The sequence below is a fragment of the Culex quinquefasciatus genome, chromosome 2, assembly GCF_015732765.1.
Source record: "Culex quinquefasciatus strain JHB chromosome 2, VPISU_Cqui_1.0_pri_paternal, whole genome shotgun sequence".
NCBI lineage: Eukaryota > Metazoa > Arthropoda > Insecta > Diptera > Culicidae > Culex > Culex quinquefasciatus.
In genome coordinates this window covers 100,615,779-100,642,699 of record NC_051862.1, presented here as the reverse complement: position 1 = coordinate 100,642,699, position 26,921 = coordinate 100,615,779, and the positions used below count along the sequence as shown (strand labels likewise).

Below are 26,921 nucleotides of genomic sequence, written 5' to 3'. Positions count from 1 at the left end.
TAGGGGTATGACATTTTTGCCCGTTACCGACAATTATCGACATTACCGACGGCTGTTTGGTTGTATTTCACAAAAAAACCCTTATCAGAATGAGGATTGAACCACCAACTTCTCGATTATTGATCCGACAAGCTACCACCGCGCCATGGAGGTTTGATGGAATGAGAGAGCATCAACATATTTTCTCTTTGGAGTGTTGCTCGGGGACGGGCCAGCATTATATGTGTTGGTGAGAACTGCAGATCGCTGTAATGTGTACACGCGGGCAAAAATGATCTACGGGCTTACTGCAAAAAATGTTATAAATTGTGACATGTGACATTTTCTGCAGCAAATCCACTGTTGCAGATTTTGAGCAATATTTTTCCTTTGGTACACCCATCTCGGCAATGATACAACCAAATGTCTTCAAATTTGTTTTGATAATAGATGAAAATGTATATTTTAATGCCCTGATAACAGATTTTAAATAAAATTAAGTGTGTGCTCACACCAACCTCTGACTTTTTTGTCGATTTACATGTATGTAACCCCTTAAATAAATATATTGGATCGATAACTACAAAATGACAACATTTCACATGTGACAATTATGTACTTATGGGCAGTGGTCCACTATATGGGAGAGAATTAACAAAAAGAAGAATTAAAAGAAATATAACCAACATGAAAAGAAGAACAATCGGAAAAAACGTGTAATTCGTGTGAATTGAATAACTGTGCATATATTTTTCACAATGCCTTACATTTTGTTTTGTACAAATTATAAGTCAACTGTTATTTATAAAACCTTTGCAAATTTTGAATTATTGCTAAACTCCCAAATGATCCCTTAAATCATAAAAGATAATTTCTTGGTCGTTTTCTGCCATTATCTGAAATAAAATGATAGATTTAGTCATTCAGCAGAACTGTGGCGTGAATAATCGCTAATTGTACGTACCGCTTGGTTGTGTGTCATTCCGAGTAACCTGTATCTTCTGAGTTCGGATGCTGTCCGCTCGTTTAGTTTGATCTCCGTCTTGCTTTTCATATCAATTAGTGTGACAGCGTTCTCCCTGTCGACGCATAGTATTCGCGCATGGTCCAGGAAAAACAATGATCGATATCGTGGTGACACGTGCTTTAGAAAAACGATCTGACCATGATGCATCATCGATCCCATTTCAATCCCTTCTGAGCTGGGTTTATGCAAATCTAAATCATTCAGTGTGGTGCTGGGTGATTGCGTCTGATGATCACCATGAATACGATCACGATACAGCTCACGTTCATTCTGGACGATATTTTGTATCGCACAAGATTTATTGCTCAGAATGGGAGTTTTTTCGGCATTTGGAGCCAACTTTGCGTTTTTGTTCAGAAATCCTTTTCTTTGCCAGGTTTCGTATTCACTGTTGGTTACTTTTAATATTTGAACTGTGTTATTCAATGAATGAGCTATCAACAATTCTGTGATATCGGGATGTTTCATGAATGTCATGGTTGGATCTGAAATTTATTATCATAAAAATATCTTTTGGTTGTTGGCAATATTGAGTGGTGATAACAAGATTATATGAAAATATGAGGTAATTTCTACTATAAATAATCCAGTGAATAGTACCGTCATCAAGGCAGAAATTTGTATGACCCAATCTCACCCCTAAGACCCAATGTCATTCCTGATGACGTTACCTTGAAAAAAAAAATGTGTTTTTAGACTGTGATGTACTTACCGCAAATCTTTATAATTGCTGAACATTTTTGCTCAAGATGATTAACTACAATCAGATGTGAGTTCATGGCTATTATCACATTGTTACGATTAACTATCATTTCTCCGGGAAATGTGGGACTTGTTTGAATGTTTGGGTTATCTATCTTAAAACTCTTTTGGTTTGTTATAAAATTAGATAAGTCCAGGTTATATTTATGAGACAGACAATATTTGGCATTATGGAAAACAAGATTCAGGTTTTGTTTGTCCATATCTGCAACTGCATACTTATCTTGCGGGGATAACACCCAGGTGACTAGTGTTCCATTTCCAAACAAGGTAATTATCTACAAAATAAAATACAATTATAATTTTTCTGTTCGATTGCTAAACGTTTAACTAGCTTTACCTGATCAATGATTAAACACTTCAGATTATTCATTTGACGTATGGATTTAATTGCAACAACTCCTCCGTAATGTTTCAAATCAGTGTTTCCTATCATCTGTGTAACTATTTGAATCGCACCGTTTCCCTCGTCAGTCTTTTCGATATCCCACAAACACAAAGCTCTGGAAGGAAAACAAATGGTGGTAAACTTGTTTGCAGATGATAGTTCCAAAAGATTGCTTACCCGCTGGCCGTTCCGGCAATTACGATTGGACCGACCTTTTCTATGCAGGTGACATTTTCCCAGCATGAAAGAACAACCTGTGGCTCGGTGAATCGCCTGGTGTCCCATATGCAAATGGAGTACTCGTTTCGTTCCCTCTGATGAAGTACCTGGCACTCATGAAGCGTTAGAAAAACGTGTAGCGAGCTCAAATCACATCGAACTGAGCTAACAACACTGTTCTGTAGAGGATTAATTTGCTTCAGATTTACTGAATTGACGGCTGATTGTGGCAAAGATTTCTTTCGTTTTTTATTAATAGCCATTTCCACCAATGCACATGATCGCTGAAGGAATCGGTGCAGTTGGTCTGGACTAATTAATGGTCGCTTTTGTACGTGATCTGATGAATGTTTAGATTTACTGTGAAGATTCGAAATTAATTTTGAAAATACATCATTTTCCTTGGACCTGGGACTACCATCGAGGCAGCTATCTGTGCCAAAGCCACACTTCTCTTCAAGATACGAGCGGTTATAATCTTTGCTAATTAACGTCTTTTTGGAAAATTGCGGTGGATATTGAGACCAGCAGGTTCTGTAAAAAACATCGTTGGTTTGAGATTCAAACGATACAGCTTCTGACTCAGTTTGAGAGTAATTCAAAACACCACTATTTGTGGAATAATTTAATAGAAAGTGTTCATGAGACGCAGGCTGTTCTTCATACAGTTCGAACGGCATTGTATTGAGTGTGATTTTGTTAAGGATATCCGTGTATCGATGTTGCAACAGAAGTTTAACGCTACAATTTCCATCGTATTGACCACTATTCATACCCGAATCAGGTTGATTGTCATCCGATTTGCTAGTAGCAGAGCATGCAACACTTTCAATTTGTGGTTGCACCTTTTTAATTTGTATTTCATAGTGACCAGAATCTAGCTTTTGCTCTATGGTTGGTCTATTCTCTTCTTCCGTGAATTCTTCTTTAACATTATCTAGAGTCGAAGATTGATCCGAATCGGCGGGCTCACTGGTGGTTGAATCCGAATCTGAATGTTTGCTCGACGATGAAGATCCACACTCGAAATCTGATTCGTAAGACTCAAACTCTGATTCATACTGATCTTCATTGTCAGTTTCATTGTTTCGTTCATAACTTTTTTCCTCAACAGGGGGTTTAGTACTTGTCACATCAATTGACTTTGTACTCTTAACCTCTACCTCAAACGAAACAGGTGCCTTACGTTGATCGCTAGGAATCTTAGCACTTACTGGCGCAACATACTTCAACACAGTCACTTCTTCCGGTTTGAGCGTTCTAGTTTGAGTTCGTACACGTGGTGGTACTGGGGCATTCGAACTTACTTTTGATGGCCCAGTTATTATCGCAGATTTGGTTGGAACTACTTTCTTGCTTTTGATATCCGGCTTTGCAGGTGGTTTTGTTCTAGATAGCTCGGTTAAGCTTACAGATTTGGCTGGTTCGGTGGCCTTGGTAGGACCTCTGCGGGGTTTGACATCGCTCTTAGTTGTCGGGATAGTTCTAGTGGTTATCCGAGGTTTCAACAGAGCACCATTCTGTTTCTGAGCCTTCGGCTCAATTGTGTCATCGTTCTTCGTTACAGAAGTGAGCGTCTGAGCAGTTGGTTTCCGTCTTATTTGCGATGATGCTTTCATTGTTCTGATTTACAAAATGAGAAAGAAAAAAAATGTTACTATTATAGTTTTAACACGCCTTTATCAATATAAAAAGTAAAATCTTTCCATCTTTATTTGTATAATACGCGAACCACCAATGAAACTGCAGCTGCGCTTGACTTTTTGTTTCTTCGGGAGAAAAATGTGAGAATGCATGCATGCAGGCTGAGATATTATTGTTGTTTTACGTTTCGACGCCTTTCTTTCGCCGCTCTGTGGGTCTCTGAAATGCCTTTCCTTTTCATTTTACGCGCCGGCCTTGACTTCTTTTAATGCGGTAAAGTTTATCAACGAAAAAGTGGCCGTTGCGTAACTTTACGCGTTCTTGCCATTCACAGATGAATGGCCGTGAATGGCAAGGTGTCGATGTTTTGATGTCTTGTCCTGTGCTGAATATGCAGAAGGAGATTTCCTTCGTATACGTTTTGTTATTATTCATATTGTAGGAAAGGATAATTGTTAAAATTAATGGGTTTTGCCTGCAGGCCGACGTGACGGAAAATACATATTGAGGCCGAAATGAAAGGCCATTGATATGGACTGTAATTAGGAGATGCAACAAAACATTTTTATTAAAAATTAAAAATTATTTCGTTTTTCATCAGCGTTTTGAACCAATTATGAGTATGTTGAGCGTTGCCAGATCTCAGCCAGTAAATTTTTATTTGTGGAAAGAAATTTGAACAGTAGAGCTTTTGGACGATTTAATTAGTTGTTTAGTGTTTTCTTTTTTTAACTCCAAGAAGCCTTAGCCTGAACGAATTCTGACATTCTGACTTTTCATTCTTCTTAGTGGTCAAAAAGGATGTTATTCCTAAGAAGGTTAACTAGAAACGTATAAGGTCAAAACAATGTTAAGGCATAAAACCGAGATAACCCGAAAAGATCGATTTTACAGTGTTACCGTCATCTGGGGCGGATCGGGACACATGGAGCGAATTGAGACAGCTGTTTAGCCTTGTTTCTGCACAATATTTGGATATTTTTTTTTATTGGTTTCGGATAGAACAGTTATAGACTAACAAAAATAGTGCATCGTTTTCCAAATTTTGAGATATCATGTGGTGTGATTTGCAACAGTTGACGGTAACATTATTGATATAGATTCTAATGATTCTAATAATTTGCAACCAATTTGACTACACCCATAATAGAAGGCCGAGAGGATAACTCTACCAAATTTATTCTTATTATCTTTATATTCATTCATTAGCTAACAGCCGGAGGCTGGTTCAGCTCAGTTTAAGAAAAAAGGGCTTCACAATGATAGGCCCTTCCGAGTTCAATTTTACAACGTATTTTTAACAGTTATATGTTATGGTATATGTCCGCATCTTTGAGCAAATTGAGCATTAGTTGTTCTGCCACAGGGTCGTTGCTCAACGCTTCTCTCACGCTGGAGCTGATTGAATTTTGTTGTCTGGCGGCTTGGTATTCTGGACATATACTGATGATATGCTGCACCAATAATCGTACTCCACAGACTCTACCAAATTTGAATTATAGGATAGAGCAAGTGAGAAAGAGGGTACCGGATTGCATTGATTTTTTTAATGTGATTTTTTAATAAAAGATTTCATTTTGATTGCGATTTAATATTTGCAATATGCTTCAACGGTGCACAATAACCAGATATTTTTAAAACTACGGGAACTATCGATATATTTTTTATTCATCCCTAAAGTACTGTCTACTAAGCGACTTACAACATAATTTGCCTATTTTTACAATCAGATTGTTGCAGGATTGGGTTGGGTCGATTCGAAAATTATTCAGCAATTTGCTATCAAATTTTCATTGTTGGCAAAATAGTTCTGCTATTGAAACAATTCAATGTTTTAAAATATTTTCTAAATGCAGAGAGTTTGCAAGCAAAATGAGCGCTTCCCACTCACGGACGGGAAAGTCAAGTACCTATTTTGAGGGGAAAATTATCCGAGGAGGGGAAGTAGCGGGCCGAAAACATATATAAGTAAGGGCGCCAGTTTTCAGGCCAACATTCACGTCTCAGACGTCGGACCGGCCAGACCAGCAGCAGCAGAGCAGAGAGACCAAAACAGCAGCAGAAGAGGACCAGAGCAGCAGGAGAGAGAGGAACCAGAGCTACAACAGAGCCGGACCGTTCCCAAGTAGCAAGTAAAACATCGCTTTTTATTTTTTTTGTTGAACAATTGCTGCACAAGCGTTTTTATACGTTAATTATTGAACAAGTGTCACAACATTTGGTCAATAGTTCTCATTTTGATCAAAAAACGATTGTTCAACATGGTTGTGTAACACAAATGCCAAATCTAGCAACAGATTACGAATACAGTAGTTGTTCGGTAACTGAGCGTTGTTTAACTGGGCTGCTTTTTAACTGGGCGCTCGATAACTGGGCTGTAGCCCAGTTAAAAAGCAGACAAACGTCAAAATACCAAAACAAACCAAAATGACCGAGGGGTTAATGGATGCAAAAATCGTGTTCAATAAATATACAACGTTTTTCAAACTTTTTTTTGATTTCGAGTCACAATTAAAGAAATATGCAAAGTAAGCATTGTAAATAAATTTGAGTAACATTTATTTTTATATTTCATCAAGAAAATATTATGCATCAGTGGTCCCCTCGTAATATTTCGTTCAGCCCAGTTAGCGAGCAGCATTCGGTGACTGGGCTACGTTCTCAGCCCAGTTACCGAACAAATACTGTAGTTCATTTCGAAGTTTATTCTGACTCAAATGGAACATGCTTGTAGAACTCGAAAAGCAAAGTGACATTTGCAGACATGATGTTTCATTTCAGTTTGCTAAACATGATAACATTGTAGAATTGACCTCTGGCTTCGGATGGGATTTCACGTAAACAAGTTGTTTATGTGTAGTTCGCGTTCGTGATTTAAAAACCGAGCAAGAACATGTTGACGAAACAAGCACAGATAGTTCTAAAAATAGAAACAGCTTATGTTCAGAAGAAGTTTTGGCAAACTGTTAGTGATCTTGGGTTCGATACTTGCCCTGAGCATTCTTCATAAAAAAGGAAAACTGAAAATGCAGCACCGGGAACCAGCAGCAGTAGTAGAGTTGTAGTACCAAGCGATGTTAATTATCACTTAAACATAATTGAAAAAAAAATCCCCAATGGCATAATTAGGAAATTGAATGATTTTAATGGTTGATATTTTTTATTATTATCATTCATATTATTATCATTCATAAATTGCGTATCCATGTCCAAACCAATAAATTACAAAAAACTGGTAGTTAAAGTATCGTAAAGCGACATTACTCACAAAAAAAAAGGATTAAATTAAGAAAAAAAAGCTTGTGAGCGAACACCTGGAACATATTTAATGAAAAGCCTGTTTAACATTCTTGTCTGCCACGATATGTTCTTGGACGGTTATAAAAACGTTTGCCTAACTCCCTCCTGAATCTTTAAGGCAGAATGTTGTTAAACGGTTCTAACGACGTTATCCAACCCGGTTCAGAATCTTATAGTCAAGAGTTCTTATGACATGTTCACCAAACGTTCTCTATGCAAGAAGGACGTGCGCTGGTAAAACTTAATTAAACCACGCACATTTCTAACAGGTTAAGAGATATTCAACAACAGAAAAACGTGCGCTTTTTCCATCGTTCAAGAGTTCTCAGGGACGTTGGGAAAACATAGTAAATGAGTTCAACAACAAGTTCGGAAATCTTTTGGCGAACAAAGTGTGCTAATTGGGTTTGAATATTCTGAGGAAGGGGGTGAGGACTGCCCAACTCTTCGGAGTTGCCCTCACTCACCGTCCCCCGTCCCACCCGGGACGAGACTGCAACAACAAAGCGTCGCCTACTGCCTTCTCGCCGAACAGTTGCCATGGCCAAGCCGTGGTTGTCAAACAAGCAGGAAGGGGATGAGGACTCTAAACTTTTCGGAGTTGCCCTCACTCCCCTTCTCTCGTCCCACCTGGGATGAGTCGGTGAAATGCCTTTCAGGATCAAATATTGGTCTTCGGGGGTGACGGATTGCACAGCTTTCTGAGGCTGCTCTCGCCCCCAACCCTTCCCCCCCCCCTCCCCTAATTCTGCTACCAAACATTCGGTTCGCGAAAAAATCGTTTTTCGTTCTGCTCTTTCCTTCCTCCATTCTATGTTGTGGTTTGAATAAGACTTTCTAGTCAAAGATTTACCAACCCATTCAAAGTATGTTTACTTAGAGTTATCTAAGCCCGATCTCACGCACACTAGGACGCCTTTTGTTTTGCTGGAGGGTACAAAATTTAACCTCAATATTTTTCGTGTACATGCACGCAATACATGTGCACGTAGATAACTCTATGGCAGCTGCGGTTTTGTTCGCATTAGATTTGCCATCTCTTTCTAGTAGAGAATTCAATTCGAATCGTTTACGAATTCCGTTTCAAACGCAACAACCGGTACGTACATGGTCCGATTGGGTTTACTGGCCTAAGAGTGTGTAAGTTCTGTCTTGTTGGGGGGTCCATCTCCCATTCACGATCTTATTCCGTTAATGTATTTCAAGTATCTAGCCAATTCTTCAAATTAAGATACGGAAAACTCTATGTCCACATATCAAAACTTTACGTAGTCTACGTCATTCCGGTTATGTCTGTGACATAACTACTTTGACTTTTTCAATTTGTGATAATGTTTAAAAGAGCAAAAGTTTTGGTGTGCCTTTTAAAAGTCCAGATTTACGATGTTGTCCCGTCACCAGACATTGATCGGCACTAAGAGCTCTTCATAACGGCACTCAGCTTGTGATAGGCGACATTTTCGTTTAAAGTAATTTATGCTTGTTATTCGTTGTAAAAGACTTGATTTTAACATGAATAATATGTAGAAAATGTTGGTTCTTTGGAAAAACTGATTTTAGCTATGTTTTCACAAAGATGAGGTCATAAACTCTCAAGAAGAACTTCTGAAAAGCTCTTTGAGTGCACTTAAAGGTTCTTAACCAATATCTCACTTCGTTTTCAATATAATCTCTCCGGGTCTTCGGGAGCTTTTAAGATTAGCGTAATTAGTGTATTCTAATCACTGGCACAACATGCTTTAAATCATCACGCGAAATGCCAAACAAGTTCTCATAAAAGAGAAGTTAGAGGGAAAATATTTTTCATTCTACATGACACTACCTTTCCAAACATGTAAAAACATAGGGAGATTTCTTATTTTATTGTCAAAACGCTTAAAAAATCGGATTTTTTTTAAAGGAGCCGAAGAATCGATATGTTAAGCATTTCTTTTGCCATGCTCAAGATTTCATTTAATGAACTTTTTTCCAAGATTACTTCACTTAATTTACTTGTTTTGTTTTCCCGTCTAGAAGTGGGTATTGGTAGCAGGAGTGTTTTTTTTTAAATTAATATACAATTAAAACAAGAATGTTACAATGCCACTTTTCTATTTAAAAAATATATATTCAAGAGCCCCATCTTCCGTTGTAGAGCAACTAATGTTTCAAAGAATTCGTCGTTGGATTATCCCCAGGTGTTAGCGGAAAAAAAACTCTCTGAAGAGATTGATAGATACAAATATGTGGAGAGCACTTATGACGTTATAGTGGTGAATTTGGAGAAGCAGCCGAAATTTAAAGCCAGGGTTTGCAAAAAAGAGCATATGAAGAAGCCGGGCTGCCCACTGCTGACCGATCACGCGTTGGGTATCTGCTAGTGTGGAGAGGCTTCTCAAGCTACTCAGTATCATTTGAACCATCGAGTGGATCGGTCGCGATTTAGCTTGTGGATTTGTTTCGTTTAATCGTTGATATTCAAGCGCAACGGGGCGGTTAGTGACTCAAACTAGTGGATGGACGGCGAACCCCTCCGTATGCGGCACTTGTAGGGTAGAATTAGGATTTGCAGACTGTTTCATGACTTTACAGTTTTTTGTGTGTTTGTGCCGACGAATTTTGAGAAAAAGTGAAATTTCGGAGCCTCAAGGACAATTGAAACTGGAGCATTCGGTTTGTGAAACCAGTCCAGTTTGGCGGTGCAAGCTCACGTATCGTACATTAGATATAAGCCTTAACATTTTGCATTGTTCTGATCGGATTGTTATTTATAACAACGTGCAAAGTTGAATTGAAGTCATGATCAACGAATGAGTTCGGCGGCGCCGATGAGGTGTGTAAAACGGTTGAGCAACCTGATCAAACTTTGACGCAGGTCAGTGTGCCGCCGCGAATACCAGACGCTGCAGGAACAGCAAAGCAGGCTGTGACTCAAAGTGCTGAGGTGTTCTATCCTCGTGTTGCACTTTCTCGTTTGCTTACGTTATTTTGTTTATCGTGTACGCGCTTACGCGTGCACTTCCCGGTAGAGCAGGGTAAACTGACCAGTTTTGTGCGATTTTCTAGAGATAAAATGTTTTACATTTTTTGTTCTAGAGTTTTTTTTTTCTAGTTTAGGAATTTAATTAGGGTTAAATTCGTATCTCAAGAAACCAACTCCTTCTGCCATACAAAATTGATTTATGTCTTTTTATTACGCAACAGTTGTTATTTTGAGTGATGGCTGATCTCATTTAAGCTATTGGCTGTGAAAAATAAGTTTATTTAATGAATAACAAACCCATTAACGATCAGCAATGAGAGAGGCCCGGTCGTAAAACTTACACTTTTCGTGAAGTGTTCCTTTTCTTGTAATCATTACGCAACTTTAAAATACGTACCACGGAAAGAAATGGTTCAGCTAACTTGGACATGAATGATTGGCGTTGGCAATTAATTTTCCAGTTGACCGTTTTTTTGGTGTGGCACATCTCGCCGTGTGTGGCCGCCGAATTTTGCTGACCATGAAAGTGAAAGGAAACAGAATTTCGTCCACAAAAACGGCGCAGCACTTGCACCAGCGAACTTTTCTGCTCTATTTGCTTCGGTACGGTGGCGGTGGATTGGTAGCATTTTTTTTCGTTCACCTTGTTTTAATTTTCTACTTATTGTTTTCGCTTTCGTACTGACGAGTTTGTTGAATTTAGTTCGTTTGGGCAGAAACTTGGGGTAAGCGATTATTACGATCTGTCTCGGTACAAGATCGCCAATTATAATCGCTTTTTAAAACATTTCCAATAATCGGTTCGACATTTATTTACTTGTTTAAGTTTTTCAAGTGTAAAACATTTTTATGTTGAAAAATGAAGACAATTTAAATTCATATTGTCATAAAATTATGAGTGTATCGGAGATACTTATGACTGCATATGTATGCTTCCTTCTCCTCAACTCAGTATCAGGATGGTTCAAGTTTAAGTGTGTGTGTGTGTGGTCCAATCCAATACCCGCTAACCGGTAGTGAAATTATGGAAAAGTATAATCTGTATCAGACTTTGTATATGTCGAATGCTGATACAACTTATCTCAGTCCCGGGTATTAGGTGCTTCCAGCGACCCAATTCAGAATGTCTGCCTAGCGGCCCAATTCCGAGGTCGATGGGCATTGTCCGGCCCCTCCCTAACAAAGAAGCAAGCACCATCACGGAGAAAAAAGCGTTCCGAAAATCGTGAACAATGTGCCACGAAATCTGGAACAAGGTGATATTCCACGGTACGAAAACGTACCATGAACAATTTCCATGAACAATAAGCAAATCGTGAACAAGTGTTCACGAAAAATCGTAACGCCAGCAGCATAACGCTTAGCTTGTTATCGAAATCATGAACACTGTTCACGATTTCAGGGAAAACCGTGGGAATGTGTTCACGATTTGAAGAACACTTTTTAAATGTGAAAAAAGGATTTGGATCTAATAAAAAATGTTATTTAAAAGGTCTGCCTGTGTGGATCAATCGGACCGCGCACTGGACTCACAATCCAGAGGTCGTCGGTTTTTGCGAGGCGAACGCAAAAATGCTAAGTGTAAATATAGGTATTCGGTGCCCTCTCCCCGTGCCCATACCTTCACACTTAGCAGACCCGGGAGGCGGAGTCTTGTCGCAAAAAGAACGATACACGCCTGTGGATCCGTTGACGAAACCGCAAGGTTTAAGAGGGCCATATTATAAGGTGTTACGTCGATTCCGTTTTTTATTTAAAAGTTTTCTAGATTGTGTTTTAAAAGTTTTAAGCATATCAGTTTTTAACTAATAATTTTGGTAAGAAGCCGTAACGAGTAGTGCGGTGCCTGTGTGGACGCTCAGTCCTGTTTTTTCGTGTTATTTTCCGTCTCTTTTGTGTCGCTGTTCGAGTGCATGGGGTGATTGGTCATTATAATTAAATAATGGCATCTGTAGTGCGGTGCCTGTGTGGACGCGCAGTCCTGTTTTTTTTTTCGTTTTTTTCCGTCTCTTTTTTGTCGCTATTTGTGTACATGGGGTGATTGGATTTCTTCTTCTATTTTTTTCATTTATTTTTTGTTCGCGCGTTCGTTGGCCGATGAATTTTATTTTTGTTCTCTTTATATAGGGTAATTCTCTACCAACTCACACAGCAGTTGCCCCGACCCCTCTTCGATTTGCGTGAAACTTTGTCCTAAGGGGTAACTTTTGTCCCTGATCACGAATCCGAGGTCCGTTTTTTGATATCTCGTGACGGAGGGGCGGTACGACCCCTTCCATTTTTGAACATGTGAAAAAAGAGGTGTTTTTCAATAATTTGCAGCCTGAAACGGTGATGAGATAGAAATTTGGTGTCAAAGGGACTTTTGTGTAAAATTAGACGCCCGATTTGATGGCGTACTCAGAATTCCAAATAAACGTATTTTTCATCGAAAAAAACACTAAAAAAGTTTTAAAAATTCTCCCATTTTCCGTTACTCGACTGTAAAAATTTTTGGAACATGTCATTTTATGGGAAATTTAATGTACTTTTCGAATCTACATTGTCCCAGAAGGGTCATTTTTTCATTTAGAACAAAATTTTTCATTTTAAAATTTCGTGTTTTTTCTAACTTTGCAGGGTTACTTTTTAAAGTGTAACAATGTTCTACAAAGTTGTAGAGCAGACAATTACAAAAATTTTGATATATAGACATAAGGGGTTTGCTTATAAACATCACGAGTTATCGCGATTTTACGAAAAAAAGTTTTGAAAAAGTTGGTCGTCATCGATCATGGCCATTCATGGTCACCCGCGACAGACACGGACGACGAAACAAAGAGAAACGCAAAAAGTAACTTTTTCAAAACTTTTTTTCGTAAAATCGCGATAACTCGTGATGTTTATAAGCAAACCCTTATGTCTATATATCAAAATTTTTGTAATTGTCTGCTCTACAACTTTGTAGAACATTGTTACACTCTAAAAATAACCCTGCAAAGTTAGAAAAACACGAAATTTTAAAATGAAAAATTTTGTTCTAAATGAAAAATGACCCTTCTGGGACAATGTAGATTCGAAAAGTACATTAAATTTCCCATAAAATGACATGTTCCAACAATTTTACAGTCGAGTAACGGAAAATGGGAGAATTTTAAAACTTTTTAGTGTTTTTTCGATGAAAATACATTTATTCGGAATTCTGAGTACGCCATCAAATCGGGCGTCTAATTTTACATAAAAGTCCCTTTGACACCAAATTTCTATCTCATCACCGTTTCAGGCTGCAAATTGTTGAAAAACACCTCTTTTTTCGCATGTTCAAAAATGGAAGGGGTCGTACCACCCCTCCGTCACGAGATATCAAAAAACGGACCTCGGATTCGTGATCAGGGACAAAAGTTACCCCTTAAGACAAAGTTTCACGCAAATCGAAGAGGGGTCGGGGCAACTTTTCCCGATTTCGTGTGAGTTGGTAGAGAATTACCCTATAGTTTTCGATAGAAACGATCCGATTTTTGTTTTTTGAGACAAGCAAGTCGTATTGCTGGATTAAGTCCTTTCCATATCATCGAGGATCGGAAGGCACGTCGACGGATATGTTTTAAGGCTTATGATATAAAATAATTTTAATGAATGAAGCCCTTCCTACATCACCGTTGATCGGAAGGCACGCCGACGGAGAATTTCCGGAGAATCGCGGTCGAATTAATACTATATTTAAATCCCTAGATAGGTATCTTTCCGCAGCCGGCTGCCTAAGATTTTTAAAATTTCAACCGATAAACAAATTGCTCATGGTCGCATCACCTACCACAGTGAATCCTGACCTCATACCCATCTTACTAACCCCTCAAAACTCATGTGATACTTTGTCGGAGACGCAGTCGATTTGGCGGTCCCATCACTCAAGTATCGGCTAACATTCCCATCCACTTCCCCGTGTCTTACCACTGGTCGTGGCCGGCGTCGGTATTGATCAGCACGATAGGGACCTTTGAAAATTGCGAAGGGGTGATGATTGGTTCCTACTTTTCATCTGTGGTCCACGGAGCAATGTTTGGGGGTCCTGGTCAATAACGAAGTAGCAGCTACGGGTAGACACCAATGCTATGCTATGCTAATAATTTTGGTAAGAAGCCGTAACTTACTGTGACGGCGGCTTAGGGATTGCCTTTATTTTTAAAGACCAAAAAGAATTAAATCCACCCATTTACGGTCATTATATTCACACTTAACACCATGAAATTTAGCAGAGTGTAGTTAAAATGCGACTGTTCAGTTTGAATGTTCAGTCCAGAATATATTTCGTTTATCAAATTGTTAAAAGGTAACTTAGATTGTCTTCAATCTTCAAATATTCCAGGCTTCTTCGATTCGGTATTTCTTCAATTATTATGTTTAAAAACGTAACGTAACGCTTCTTTACAATCGTGAACTTTAGTTCATGATTTTTATCACTTTTGTTCATGAAAACGTAGTTTTTTGTTCATACAATCGTGCACGAGTTCACGATTACATGAACAAATATTTTACGCAAAAACGTGCACATTTGTTCACGATTTTCTGAACGCTTTTTTCTCCGTGATACGGATCCTTGATCTGTCTTAAGACTACCCCTTCGTATTCAAAGTTCAAATTGCTGATTTCAAATTTCAAAAGTTCCCGACCGAAGTTTGATCCCTTAACTTTCTGCTTGTGAGACAGAAGCCGTAAACATTAAGAAGCCTGTTAGTATTAGGATGGTTCAAGCTTAAACAAACAAACAATATTTTAGATTTCACTGAACATTTATATTTTCTAATATTACTCGCCAAAATAAACTTAAAAAATGCCCAAAAAGGATTTGGTACATTTATATGCTGACGGAATTATGATCAAATATATACACGGAGAAAAAAGAGTTCCCATATCGTGAACAAGCGTTCATGAAATTGGGAACCACGAAAAAAGTGTTCAAATTTCATGGTACGTTTTTCAAAATTGTACCATGGGATTTGAACACTTTATTCGAGGTTCCCATTTTCATGAACACTTGTTCACGATTTTGGGAACTCTTTTTTCTCCGTGTAGAATATATAAATGTTCAGTGAAATCTTAAATATTGTTTGTTTGTCCTACTTTCGCGAAATCTGTTCAGATGTTTAATGTTTAAGGGGTTACATACATGTAGAAAATCACAAAATTTCATATTACAGAAAATTTATTAAATCCACTTGAAAGATGATTTTCAACCACTCCTGAGAGTTTCATGAAGGTATTTCATGATTGAACTGAGTTAGAGACAATTTATGCTCAGAGTTTTGCCATGCCAAGTTTATTTACGGGTGCCACGATATCTTGAGATGGGACGGACCAAATTGGCTGAAATTTTGGGTGAAGACTCCCAAGACATATCCTGTGGGCATGACGAAGCCCGATTTTGAAATTTTGAATTTTCAAAAAAATCAATCAAAAACTGGTGATTTTTTATGTGAAAAACAGAAAAATATTTTCATCTTTTTTAAAATATTTATTTTTAAATCGGCCTTCGTCATGCACACGGGACCGGTTTAAGGAGTCTTCACCAAAATTTTGAGCCGATTTGGTCAAAGCAATGTTGAGATATCGTGGCACCCGTTTTTTGAAACTGCTAACTTCAAATAGCTATATCTCGGCAATGCTACAACTAAATGACTTTAAATTTGTTTTGTTAACAGATGAAAAGGAATATTGTTATGCCCTGAAAAAAGATTTTGAAAAAAAGTTTAAGTGTACGCTCAAACCAAACTCTGACATTTTTGCCGATTTACATGTATGTAACCCCTTAACTAAGATTTCTGACAGCAACGCTAAAATAGTGCCCTCGACAGATAAATGATTTAATTGTAAAGTTTTGAAATTGAATACAAAAATGAAACAGTAAGTAATAGAATAAGATGGACTTGTGCTCTTTTGAGCTGGGTTGTAAATAAAATTGATAGAACAAAACAGAACAATCAGCTACTCCAGAAGACTAGGTAATGAAGCAAATAAGCGAATCTTATTTATTGTGCTCAATTAAAAGGATTGCTCTCCAATCTTCATAAAACACTATGAAAATGTTTTATTAAATTTGCTCAAGCAAGTTTGCATTAATAATTATGTGTCTCTCCTACGCCGTTATCGAGTTGATTTTTCAGTCAAGTAACTGTGGCAAACTTTGTCACAGTGTTCAATGGAAAGGATTACCTCATAAATTTGGCTGCAAAGTTGTCAGATTATCAAGTTTACACTCTCGTCGCGCGGAGAGCCGGTCTGTAACCTTGAACTTCATTGCCAGTCTCTAATGGAACGGGTTTTTCGAAAAAAGGGTCAGCCAGCCGCAGTTTCATGATTTCTGCATTCTACATTCGTTCTTCGTCTGAACACATGCAGCGTTTGTCGGCATTTAGAATGGGATATCCTATGCTTTAAAAAAAAACCACGTATTTGAGGCGCATTCACCGGTAGTAGCTCTATCAGATGGTGGTTAAATTCATAAAACCGAATGATATCCGATCTGCCGTCGGCGATAGATTGCGTTGATATATTAGTTTTGCCTCCATGCTGGCGAAGAAAAATGAACTTGAGAAACCTGTTGCTGTTATTGTTGTTGCACCGCATCGAGTCTGGTGATTAAGAATGGGGAATTCCCGCGATTTAAGTACGCACGTTCTCCGCTGATAGATTAGTAATGGAGTCTCCCGGGTTTTTGGAAGAAAATGAAAATTACCACCTTTGTGTGAATGACATCATGAGAAGTGGATAGTGTCTTGAAGCGAGTTTCTTTTGGTTACCTTGCAGCTTGCATTGTTTTAGTCGCAAAAAGGTCCTAATTGACTAGATACATTTTGAAGAACACGATGAAATACACTGGAAGGTTGTCAAGGAGTGAAGATCAAAGATAAAAAGTGTGTGTTGTGTGGAAAGTCTTTACCAGTAAGTGAGGAGTGTGGACTGGAGTACAAGCGAAAGTTTTAGTGGCTGCTAGAAGATGGGGAAAAAGGCGTGGAAATTGTTGTGCTACTTGTTGATTTTCGTCCCATTGCCTGTATCGTCACAGGATCTAGTCAAAAGCAAGATTGCAGATAAAAAATGTGAGTTTATTGATAAATAAAAAAAAACTAGTTCATTTATCAGATATCGTTGCAAAAATAGGGCAGCGAATGACCTAGAACGGTAAAGCTGTCAGAAATAAATGCATTAACAACAACTAAGATGCAAAAATTAAAAAGAACTTCCGTTTGTGCATTACATTCCTAGTAACATTTTTAAACTAACAGGATTTATCAGAGTTCTGAAAACCTTCATGCAGCCTAAATAGGCTTTTATGGCTACTTAAAACCTAACATGTTACTATGGATAGTAACTGGTTTATTTTTTCTTTCATAAATACTCGTATTTGCCAAAGTTTAAATAAAAATATTATTTACGGCATCCATCTAAAAACTAAAAACTAAAAACTAAAAACTTAAAACTAAAAACTAAAAACTAAAAACTAAAAACTAAAAACTTAAAACTAAAAACTAAAAACTAAAAACTAAAAACTAAAAACTAAAAACTAAAAACTAAAAACTAAAAACTAAAAACTAAAAACTAAAAACTAAAAACTAAAAACTAAAAACTAAAACTAAAAACTAAAAACTAAAAACTAAAACTAAAAACTAAAAACTAAAAACTAAAAACTAAAAACTAAAAACTAAAACTAAAAACTAAAAACTAAAAACTAAAAACTAAAAACTAAAAACTAAAAACTAAAACTAAAAACTAAAAACTAAAAACTAAAAACTAAAAACTAAAAACTAAAAACTAAAACTAAAAACTAAAAACTAAAAACTAAAAACTAAAACTAAAAACTAAAAACTAAAAACTAAAAACTAAAAACTAAAAACTAAAAACTAAAAACTAAAACTAAAAACTAAAACTAAAAACTAAAACTAAAAACTAAAAACTAAAAACTAAAAACTAAAACTAAAAACTAAAAACTAAAAACTAAAAACTAAAAACTAAAAACTAAAACTAAAAACTAAAAACTAAAAACTAAAAACTAAAAACTAAAAACTAAAAACTAAAAACTAAAAACTAAAAACTAAAAACTAAAAACTAAAAACTAAAAACTAAAAACTAAAAACTAAAAACTAAAAACTAAAAACTAAAACTAAAAACTAAAAACTAAAAACTAAAAACTAAAAACTAAAACTAAAAACTAAAAACTAAAAACTAAAAACTAAAAACTAAAAACTAAAAACTAAAAACTAAAAACTAAAAACTAAAAACTAAAAACTAAAAACTAAAAACTAAAAACTAAAAACTAAAAACTAAAAACTAAAAACTAAAAACTAAAAACTAAAAACTAAAACTAAAAACTAAAACTAAAAACTAAAAACTAAAAACTAAAAACTAAAAACTAAAAACTAAAAACTAAAAACTAAAAACTAAAAACTAAAAACTAAAAACTAAAAACTAAAAACTAAAAACTAAAAACTAAAAACTAAAAACTAAAAACTAAAAACTAAAAACTAAAAACTAAAAACTAAAAACTAAAAACTAAAAACTAAAAACTAAAAAATAAAAACTAAAAACTAAAAACTAAAAACTAAAAACTAAAAACTAAAAACTAAAAACTAAAAACTAAAAACTAAAAACTTAAAAACTAAAAAGTAAAAAGTAAAAACTAAAAACTAAAAACTAAAAACTAAAAACTAAAAACTAAAAAAAATTACCGCAAACTCATGTTTTTTTTGAAATAAAACTTAAATGTAGTCATCAATGAGCTACAGCCAGATTCAACTGTCTCATTGGAGACGCACTTGGCAAGAACAATGCGGCAGGTGGGGAAAAATGGGAAACTTTACGAAAATTAATACTTTTCTAGCTTAACATCATGTTTTTACTTTCTTTGTTTGGATTGATTTTTTTTAAATTAAAAAGCAATGTTGCCAACTAGAAACTTTAATTAGTAAAAGTAATACCAAATAGTATTTAAATTATATAAAACCTTATATTTATAACGAATAAATTTATATCTTTGGATAAATGAATTTAAAACTCATTAAATGTGCCAAAAACCACTTCCAATGCATGTTTTGGAAGATTGCCATGGATTTCGAATAGGGGTAATTCTCTGCCAACTCATACGAAATCAAAGGGTGGTCGGGGCAACTGCTGTGTGAGTTGGCGGAGAATTACCCATAGTTTATTGAAGAAAAATCAAAGTGCATCATTGTTACCCATGGGCTAAATAGAGAAAGGAATAATGAAACAGTCCTGGATATTGGGAATATTCTTAAATTTGTTCAAATCTAATGGAAGCACATGGAAGCCCAACTCTTGCCTATGAAATGACGAATGAAATGTGGATAAATATTCGTTTTGGTGTTAATGGCAGCCTATGAGCGAAAATGTTGTTGTTGTAATTAACTTTTACGCCCTAGAATTACATATTTTTGAATTACTTTGCAAGGGAGCGTCCATAACCAAAGCCACTATTATGGCAGAAGGGTAAATATGAGCCTGATTGGTTAAAACTACAATTTGTGAGAGTTTTTTTTTCATTGTTCCCCGTGTCTCATTGATGACTATTCTAGCCTAACCCTAACATCTTTTGAATACAGTTTTTTCTGTAAAATTGCTGTCGAAAATTTCTTTACCGAAATTTTGATAAAGTGCACCGTTTTTGAGGAATAGCCACTTTAAGTTTGATTTTAAACAAAGAATTGCAGTTTAACGACCATTTAAAAAAATATTCTTTTCGAAAAGTTAAAATTTCCTAAAATGTTGTCATAGAAACATTGATTGGACATAAAAGAAAAACATGCAGGAAAATTGAAGTTTTTAAAGCCTCGCCTAAACTGCCCCTTATTTCTATGGCTCAGCAACTAATGGTCCAATTTTCAATGTGCAATATTAAACCTTTGTGAAATTTTCCAATCTTTTCAAAATTTTGGAGAGTTTTGAAATCAATACTACAACTCCAAAGAGGGCAAATATTTCGTATTGCTTTTTTTCAAATACTTTAAAATAAATAGTTTTATTAGAAAAACTTTCTTGAAGAGTCTTTCTTTTTCAAAATTGTTGTTATTTGAATCTCAGTGCAGTGGTTTTGGTTGATAAGCACCTTTAGGGTTATTGCTGATTAATTTAAACATTGTATTTTTTTCCTCTTCCCTTTAGTGCGAATTTGTGTCGTGGAGGGCACCGGCCTATACAAGAAGGGGGCCCAAAACTGTCCCACCCTGGAGGCGAAATCGGACATCGAGTGCGTTTACGGCGTCGACCGGTTGGATTGTTTGCGAAAAATACAGAAAGGAACGGCTCATTTTGGCGTGTTTTCGCCGGAAGATCTGCTTGCAGCAAGATGGATAGGCGCGGAGATTCTAGTCACAAGTGAACTACGCTTTCATAATGGTAACTTTGGTGGGGTGATAGAGCGTTGTGGGTGGAGTTAATTAATTTGAATGTTATTTTAGAATTTTTTGAGTACCAAATTGTTGCTGTAGTGGACAACGAGGCTCATATTAATACTGCCCGGGAGTTGAAGGGCAGTAAATTCTGCCACCCAGGTCACCAAATCCAGAATCATTGGACTGAAGTACTTGCCGACGTAGGTAATTTGGTTGGGATATAATTTGAGAAATAACACAATTCCTCTTGTAGTACTTTGAAACGAAACTCGTTCCCCGCGAGTGTGAAGACGATCTCTCTCCAACCGAGTCTAGAATCAAGGCTGTAGCGAACTTCTTTGGACCGTCCTGTAAAGCTGGACCCTGGGTTTCGGATCCAGAAGAGGATCGGATTCTAAGTATGGGTTGGGTTTAGTTGTATCGGCGTTCTCCTAACGATTGCTATTTCAGAAAACAAATATCCTTCCTTGTGCCAGCTATGCTACAACCCATATCAGTGTGGAATTGGAGATAAGCACTGGGGTCGGAGAGGACCTTTGTATTGTTTGACCAGCGGAGCCGGAGAGGTGGCGTGGGTTCGCCTAGATGACGTCAAGAGTCATTTTGGAGTAAGACAGTTTCCAGGATTAACGCAATAGCAATTTACATATCGTTTTCTTATCTTCTATTTTTCAACAGTTCAGCGGACTTCCACCAGAGGCTGATCCGGCAGGTTACAGTTTTCTCTGTCCGGATGGGCACCTTCAACCTTTGGATACGAGAAAGCCTTGTGTTTGGTTGGCCAAACCTTGGCCTTCAGTGGCTGCTCAGAGGTATTGTTATTTCCCATTTAAATGAGGGGTTGTCTGTGTGGATCAATCGGACTGCGCACTGGACTCACAATCCAGAAGTCGCCGGTTCGAATCCTTAGGCGGACGCAAAACAGTCTAAGTGTAAAAGGTATTCGGTGCCCTCTACTCGTGCCATATCTTCACACTTAGGAGACCCGGGAGGCGAAGTCTTGTCGCAAAAAGAATGATACACGCCTGTGGATCCGTTGACGAAACCGCAAGGTTTAAGAGGGCCACATTATAAGGTGTAACGTCGATTCCCGCAAGCCCTAAATCATAAAAATTCATTTTAGAAATGTTGCAGCAAAAGTCCAGGAAACTGTAGCAGGATTAAACCACGACGACGTGAGCAGCTGGCAAAATGCCCTTTTAATGATCTTGGAAACGTATCACGTCAATGTGACGACTTTGGATAACACTATTCCGGTGGACGATTATTTGGATCAGGCAGAAGGCTTCCAAGATGCGTACAGCTTTCCGTCATGCAATCCACCAAGGTGAGACAGCGCTTGTGCAATCATGTTGCAGTTGTGTGCTATCTTGTCACAACGACCATTTAGTACTTTTCGAGAAAATCGATTTTTGAAGTTTGTTGGTAAATAATTTCAAAACTATGAATGATAGATCCAAACTTTTTAAAGCAATCGGTTCGTATACTATCGCTTAACAAACGCTCCAAGTTTCAACTAATTTGGTTACACCAGTTAAAACATACACAGAGCTGACGATGTGTTAACGAGATAAGCATTAAGTCTGACATTTACATTCCACAGATCAATATTATTCTGCACTAAATCTCTAATCGAGCTTGCAAAATGCTCCTGGCTTCAGGAAGTTGCATCGGTTTATGGTGTGGAACCGAATATTCAATGCATGCGAGCAGACACTCAAGACAGCTGTTTGAAAAATGTCCAGCACAAGGTGTCCGACGTAGTTATAGTCGACCAAGATACAAGATTGCGTGCTGAGAGTGAATACAACTTGAAGCCCATCCTGTACGAATATTCCAGCACCCTGGAGGACAAATATGTGGTCGTTGCAGTGATTCGAGCGGCTTCGAACTTCAAATCCGGATTTGGTACGTGATCATACAGGAATTAGAAGATTTCCTTTATTAAGAACCAACCCGTTTTTGTTCCAGATCTTCGCGGCAAGAAGGCATGCTTTCCGCACTACGGTGGTGCAGCTTATTTGTCAGTGTTTGAGTCGTTGATGAACCACACTCATTTGATCGACGAATGTACTGACATTTCCAGCTATTTCTCTTCGCGATCGTGCAATTGGCACTCGCAATCGAAATGCTCCGACGTTTACAACGGTGAAGAAGGTGCAATGCGTTGTTTGCTCGAAGGAAATGGAGATGTAGCATTTATTAGCTATGAAACGTATAAAAAGTTTAAAGGTAAAATTTAAATGACTTGAGCGAGAACAATACATAATTTCTGCTTACCGTAGGAAACGAGCTTGGCCTAACCAAACAGCACAACCCATCAGATTTCACCCTGTTTTGCCCTTTCACCAAACCACTGAAGGCCAAGGCGGTTTGTTATTTGAACTGGGTCTCCAGAGGTCATGTAATGATAAGCAGAACGGCATCGGAACTTCGCGAGAAAGAGATTTACAACTCGCTGCGGGAAATTGATCGACTACTAGGAAAGAAGCATCGTGTTACGACGGTCCCGTTCACTTTGTATGGCGAATTTGATCGCAAGAGAAACGTAATTTTCAGGTCTTAACATGTTTACAGAAAAGAAAACAATAGCTGTAACCAATTTAACATCTTAATCTTTCAGGGACAACACTGAGTCACTGCGTGGACGGACGGAAATGTACCGTGATAAAAATGCAGGATGGCTCGATACGATGTACTCGAAAATTGCGCATAAAAACTGCACTCACAGCAAAGCCACAACAGCACGAAGCAGCGGAGCTGTTTTCCTCAATGCCATATTGGTCCTTATTTATTTCTGGTTTTAGTTTTGATTTCCAGCGACTGAGATTTTCGAATATTATAGACTAAAGTTGTGATATTATTTATTTTAAGTAATATTATCGAGTGTGTCCGAAATAAAACGGCAAATAAAGTATTGAAGTAAGCAATCATTGATTTTTTTTATATAATGTGTGAAACAAATTTGTGTATCTATCTTAATAAAACCTTAAGTTAAGTCAGGCGAACCATGAGGCGACTGCTCAAGAGCAATTCTCTTTGAAAAAGGCCGATTTCGACCATTTATATTTTATTGTCTCAAACTTAGTTGGGGCTTTCCCTATGACCAATGAAGTCATGGGAAAATTTACCATAGAAACAGGAAAATTTAGGTTTTCAAAGTCTTACCCAAGCAACCCTCCATTTTATAATGTCAATATCTCAGCAACTAATGGTCCGATTTTCAAAATGAAACATTCGTGAAATATTTTTTTCAGTGTACCTATTTTTTCTGAAAAGTCCTCATCGGTACCTACAACTTTACCAAAGACAATTCATTTGCTCAGAAAATTTCTTCAAAAGTTTACATACCAGTTTTTTATGGACAGCTGCCAAAATTGTATGAAGACTTGTATGGGTAAACCATACAGGGGGGGGGGGGTGGGTGGGTATTTGGATTTCCAAAAAAGTGTCCACGTGGTTTGTGGATGGTTCCATATCAACAATGGCTGATATAATGGAATTGTACAAAAATTTCATCTATTTTTTAGATCCGGAATAAAAAAGTGCATAAATATCACTTAAGTGGTCATACCTCGAGACAGGGTTGCCAGATCATCAATGTTTTGAACTCGGTGGAAAGGTCTTTTGATAACCTAACCAACGATGGGTCGGATAGTGGATCCGGACATAGTTTACATACATTTAAGGGTAATTCTCTACCAACTCACACGAAATCGGGAAAAGTTGCCCCGACCCCTCTTCGATTTGCGTGAAACTTTGTCCTAAGGGGTAACTTTTGTCCCTGATCACGAATCCGAGGTCCGTTTTTTGATATCTCGTGACGGAGGGGCGGTACGACCCTTCCATTTTGAACATGCGAAAAAGAGGTGTTTTTCAATAATTTGCAGCCTGAAACGGTGATGAGATAGAAATTTGGTGTCAAAGGGACTTTTATGTAAAATTAGACGCCCGATTTGATGGCGTACTCAGAATTCCGAAAAAAACGTATTTTTCATCGAAAAAAACACTAAAAAAGTTTTAAAAATTCTCCCATTTTCCGTTACTCGACTGTAAAAAATTTTGAAACATGTCATTTTATGGGAAATTTAATGTACTTTTCGAAATTACATTGTCCTAGAAGGGTCATTTTTTCATTTAGAACAAAATTTTTCATTTTAAAATTTCGTGTTTTTTCTAACTTTGCAGGGTTATTTTTTAGAGTGTAACAATGTTCTACAAAGTTGTAGAGCAGACAATTACAAAAAATTTGATATATAGACATAAGGGGTTTGCTTATAAACATCACAAGTTATCGCGATTTTACGAAAAAAGTTTTGAAAAAGTTACTTTTGCGTTTCTCTTTGTTTCGTCGTCCGTGTCTGTCGCGGGTGACCATGAACGGCCATGATCGATGACGACCAACTTTTTAAAACTTTTTTCGTAAAATCGTGATAACTTGTGATGTTTATAAGCAAAACCCTTATGTATATATATTAAAATTTTTAAATTGTCTGCTCTACAACTTTGTAGAACATTGTTACACTCTAAAAATAACCCTGCAAAGTTAGAAAAACACGAAATTTTAAAATGAAAAATTTTGTTCTAAATGAAAAATGACCCTTCTGGGACAATGTAGATTCGAAAAGTACATTAAATTTCCCATAAAATGACATGTTCCAAAATTTTTACAGTCGAGTAACGGAAAATGGGAGAATTTTTAAAACTTTTAGTGTTTTTCGATGAAAATACGTTTTTTCGAATTCTGAGTACGCCATCAAATCGGGCGTCTAATTTTACATAAAAGTCCCTTTGACACCAAATTTCTATCTCATCACCGTTTCAGGCTGCAAATTATTGAAAAACACCTCTTTTTTCGCATGTTCAAAAATGGAAGGGGTCGTACCGCCCCTCCGTCACGAGATATCAAAAAACGGACCTCGGATTCGTGATCAGGGACAAAAGTTACCCCTTAGGACAAAGTTTCACGCAAATCGAAGAGGGGTCGGGGCAACTGCTGTGTGAGTTGGCGGAGAATTACCCTTAAGTGAGATCCGGCTTCAAAAAAGAACATCAATATCACTTAAGTGGGCATATCTCGAGACAAGGTTGCCAGATCATCAATGTTTTAAACTCGTTGGAAAGGTCTTTTGATAACCTAGCCAACGATGGGTGGGATGGTGGATCCGAACATAGTTTACATACATTTAAGTGAGATCCAGCTTCAAAAAAGTACATAAATATCTCTTAAGTGGGCATATCTCGAGACAGGGTTGCCAGATCATCATTGTTTTGGACTCGTTGGAAAGGTCTTTTGATAACCTAACCAACGATGGGTCGGATAGTGGATCCATAGTTTACATACATTTAAGTGAGATCCGGCTTCAAAAAAGAACATCAATATCACTTAAGTGGGCATATCTCGAGACAAGGTTGCCAGATCATCAATGTTTTAAACTCGTTGGAAAGGTCTTTTGATACCAACGATGGGTGGGATGATGGACCCGGACATAGTTTACATACATTTAAGTGAGATCCGGATATATGCGAAAACACATTTTTATACATAACTTTTGAACTACTTATCGAAAATTCAATCTGTATAAAAGTCGATCTATGGGACCCTAAACTAAGTCGAATGCAACAGGTTTGGGTCAAATCGGTTCAGCCAGTGCCGAGAAACACGAGCTTGTTTGTTGGTCACATACATAATACACACACACACATACACACAGACATTTGTTCAGTTTTCGATTCTGAGTCGATATGTATACATGAAGGTGAGTTACGACGTTTTTAGAGCAGGATTATAGCCTTACCTCAGTGAGGAAGGCAAAAACAATAAAATCCAGTTCTGGTTTTGGTAGAGAATTGGTCTCAATCAATATAATATTTCGTTTTCATCGCATTTTGTCGATCATAGTTTTCTTATTGGAGAAAAATGTTCAATTTTCATCGCAGCAAAATTTTCCGACAGATTTTTTTTATGAATTTCTTTGCTTTTTTTCAAAAAGGCATACATTTTCCTTTATGAAAAAGGCAATGGATGATGATTTTCTAGAAATCATTCATTCTTATTTTTGTAATCATGTGGTTTCATTGGTAACGACAGCCTGTTTTCACATTTCCTATTTGATATTGAGAGACTTGAAGAGGAGTTAATTAAGATTGTTAGTTTTCATGAAACGTTTTAAATCAAGAATACTTACAGAAAACTACGAGTCCTTATGTTTCTAAATATCACTCAACTTATTGTAAAATATGTTTTTGCAATGTAAG

General features: G+C 37.0%; 2 protein-coding genes across 12 annotated transcripts; one reads left to right on the top strand and one right to left on the bottom strand.

The window, feature by feature from the left end:
- Positions 1-702: 702 nt before the first annotated feature.
- On the bottom strand, positions 703-26,921 carry LOC6046181. 2 transcript variants are annotated; one of them, XM_038254128.1, is made up of 6 exons: positions 26,852-26,921; positions 2,334-3,998; positions 2,109-2,271; positions 1,719-2,046; positions 944-1,491; positions 703-875 (listed from the first exon to the last, which is right to left on the bottom strand). In XM_038254128.1, exons 2-6 carry the CDS (start codon positions 3,992-3,994, stop codon positions 813-815), a joined length of 2,763 nt encoding a protein of 920 aa, XP_038110056.1. In that variant the 5' UTR covers positions 3,995-3,998; positions 26,852-26,921; the 3' UTR covers positions 703-812. The 2 variants fall into 2 exon arrangements, with proteins under 2 accessions (XP_038110056.1, XP_038110055.1); XM_038254127.1 differs by lacking the exon at positions 26,852-26,921 and adding an exon at positions 16,471-16,842.
- Positions 9,700-23,593, top strand: LOC6046180 (transferrin). Of its 10 annotated transcripts, none has more exons than XM_038254134.1 (12): positions 9,700-9,793; positions 17,065-17,357; positions 20,434-20,667; positions 20,730-20,863; positions 20,917-21,061; positions 21,114-21,271; positions 21,342-21,475; positions 21,787-21,990; positions 22,267-22,571; positions 22,635-22,895; positions 22,949-23,222; positions 23,287-23,593. In XM_038254134.1, the coding sequence occupies exons 2-12, from the start codon at positions 17,255-17,257 to the stop codon at positions 23,468-23,470; spliced, it is 2,136 nt and encodes a 711-aa protein (XP_038110062.1). In that variant the 5' UTR covers positions 9,700-9,793; positions 17,065-17,254; the 3' UTR covers positions 23,471-23,593. The 10 variants fall into 10 exon arrangements, with proteins under 10 accessions (XP_038110062.1, XP_038110064.1, XP_038110060.1 ...); XM_038254136.1 differs by having other exon boundaries at positions 9,700-9,833; positions 17,080-17,357; XM_038254132.1 differs by having other exon boundaries at positions 9,700-9,833.

Excerpts from the sequence above, each read along its gene's own strand:
- LOC6046180 (XM_038254134.1), top strand. The coding sequence starts at position 17,255 with ATGGGGAAAAAGGCGTGGAAATTGTTGTGCTACTTGTTGATTTTCGTC. Across the intron at positions 20,668-20,729 it reads TGAACTACGCTTTCATAATG|AATTTTTTGAGTACCAAATT; the intron begins GTAACTTTGGTG and ends ATGTTATTTTAG. Across the intron at positions 20,864-20,916 it reads GGACTGAAGTACTTGCCGAC|TACTTTGAAACGAAACTCGT; the intron begins GTAGGTAATTTG and ends TTCCTCTTGTAG.
- LOC6046181 (XM_038254127.1), bottom strand. Across the intron at positions 1,492-1,718 it reads AGCAATTATAAAGATTTGCG|ATCCAACCATGACATTCATG; the intron begins GTAAGTACATCA and ends AATAAATTTCAG. Across the intron at positions 876-943 it reads GAATGACACACAACCAAGCG|ATAATGGCAGAAAACGACCA; the intron begins GTACGTACAATT and ends ATTTTATTTCAG.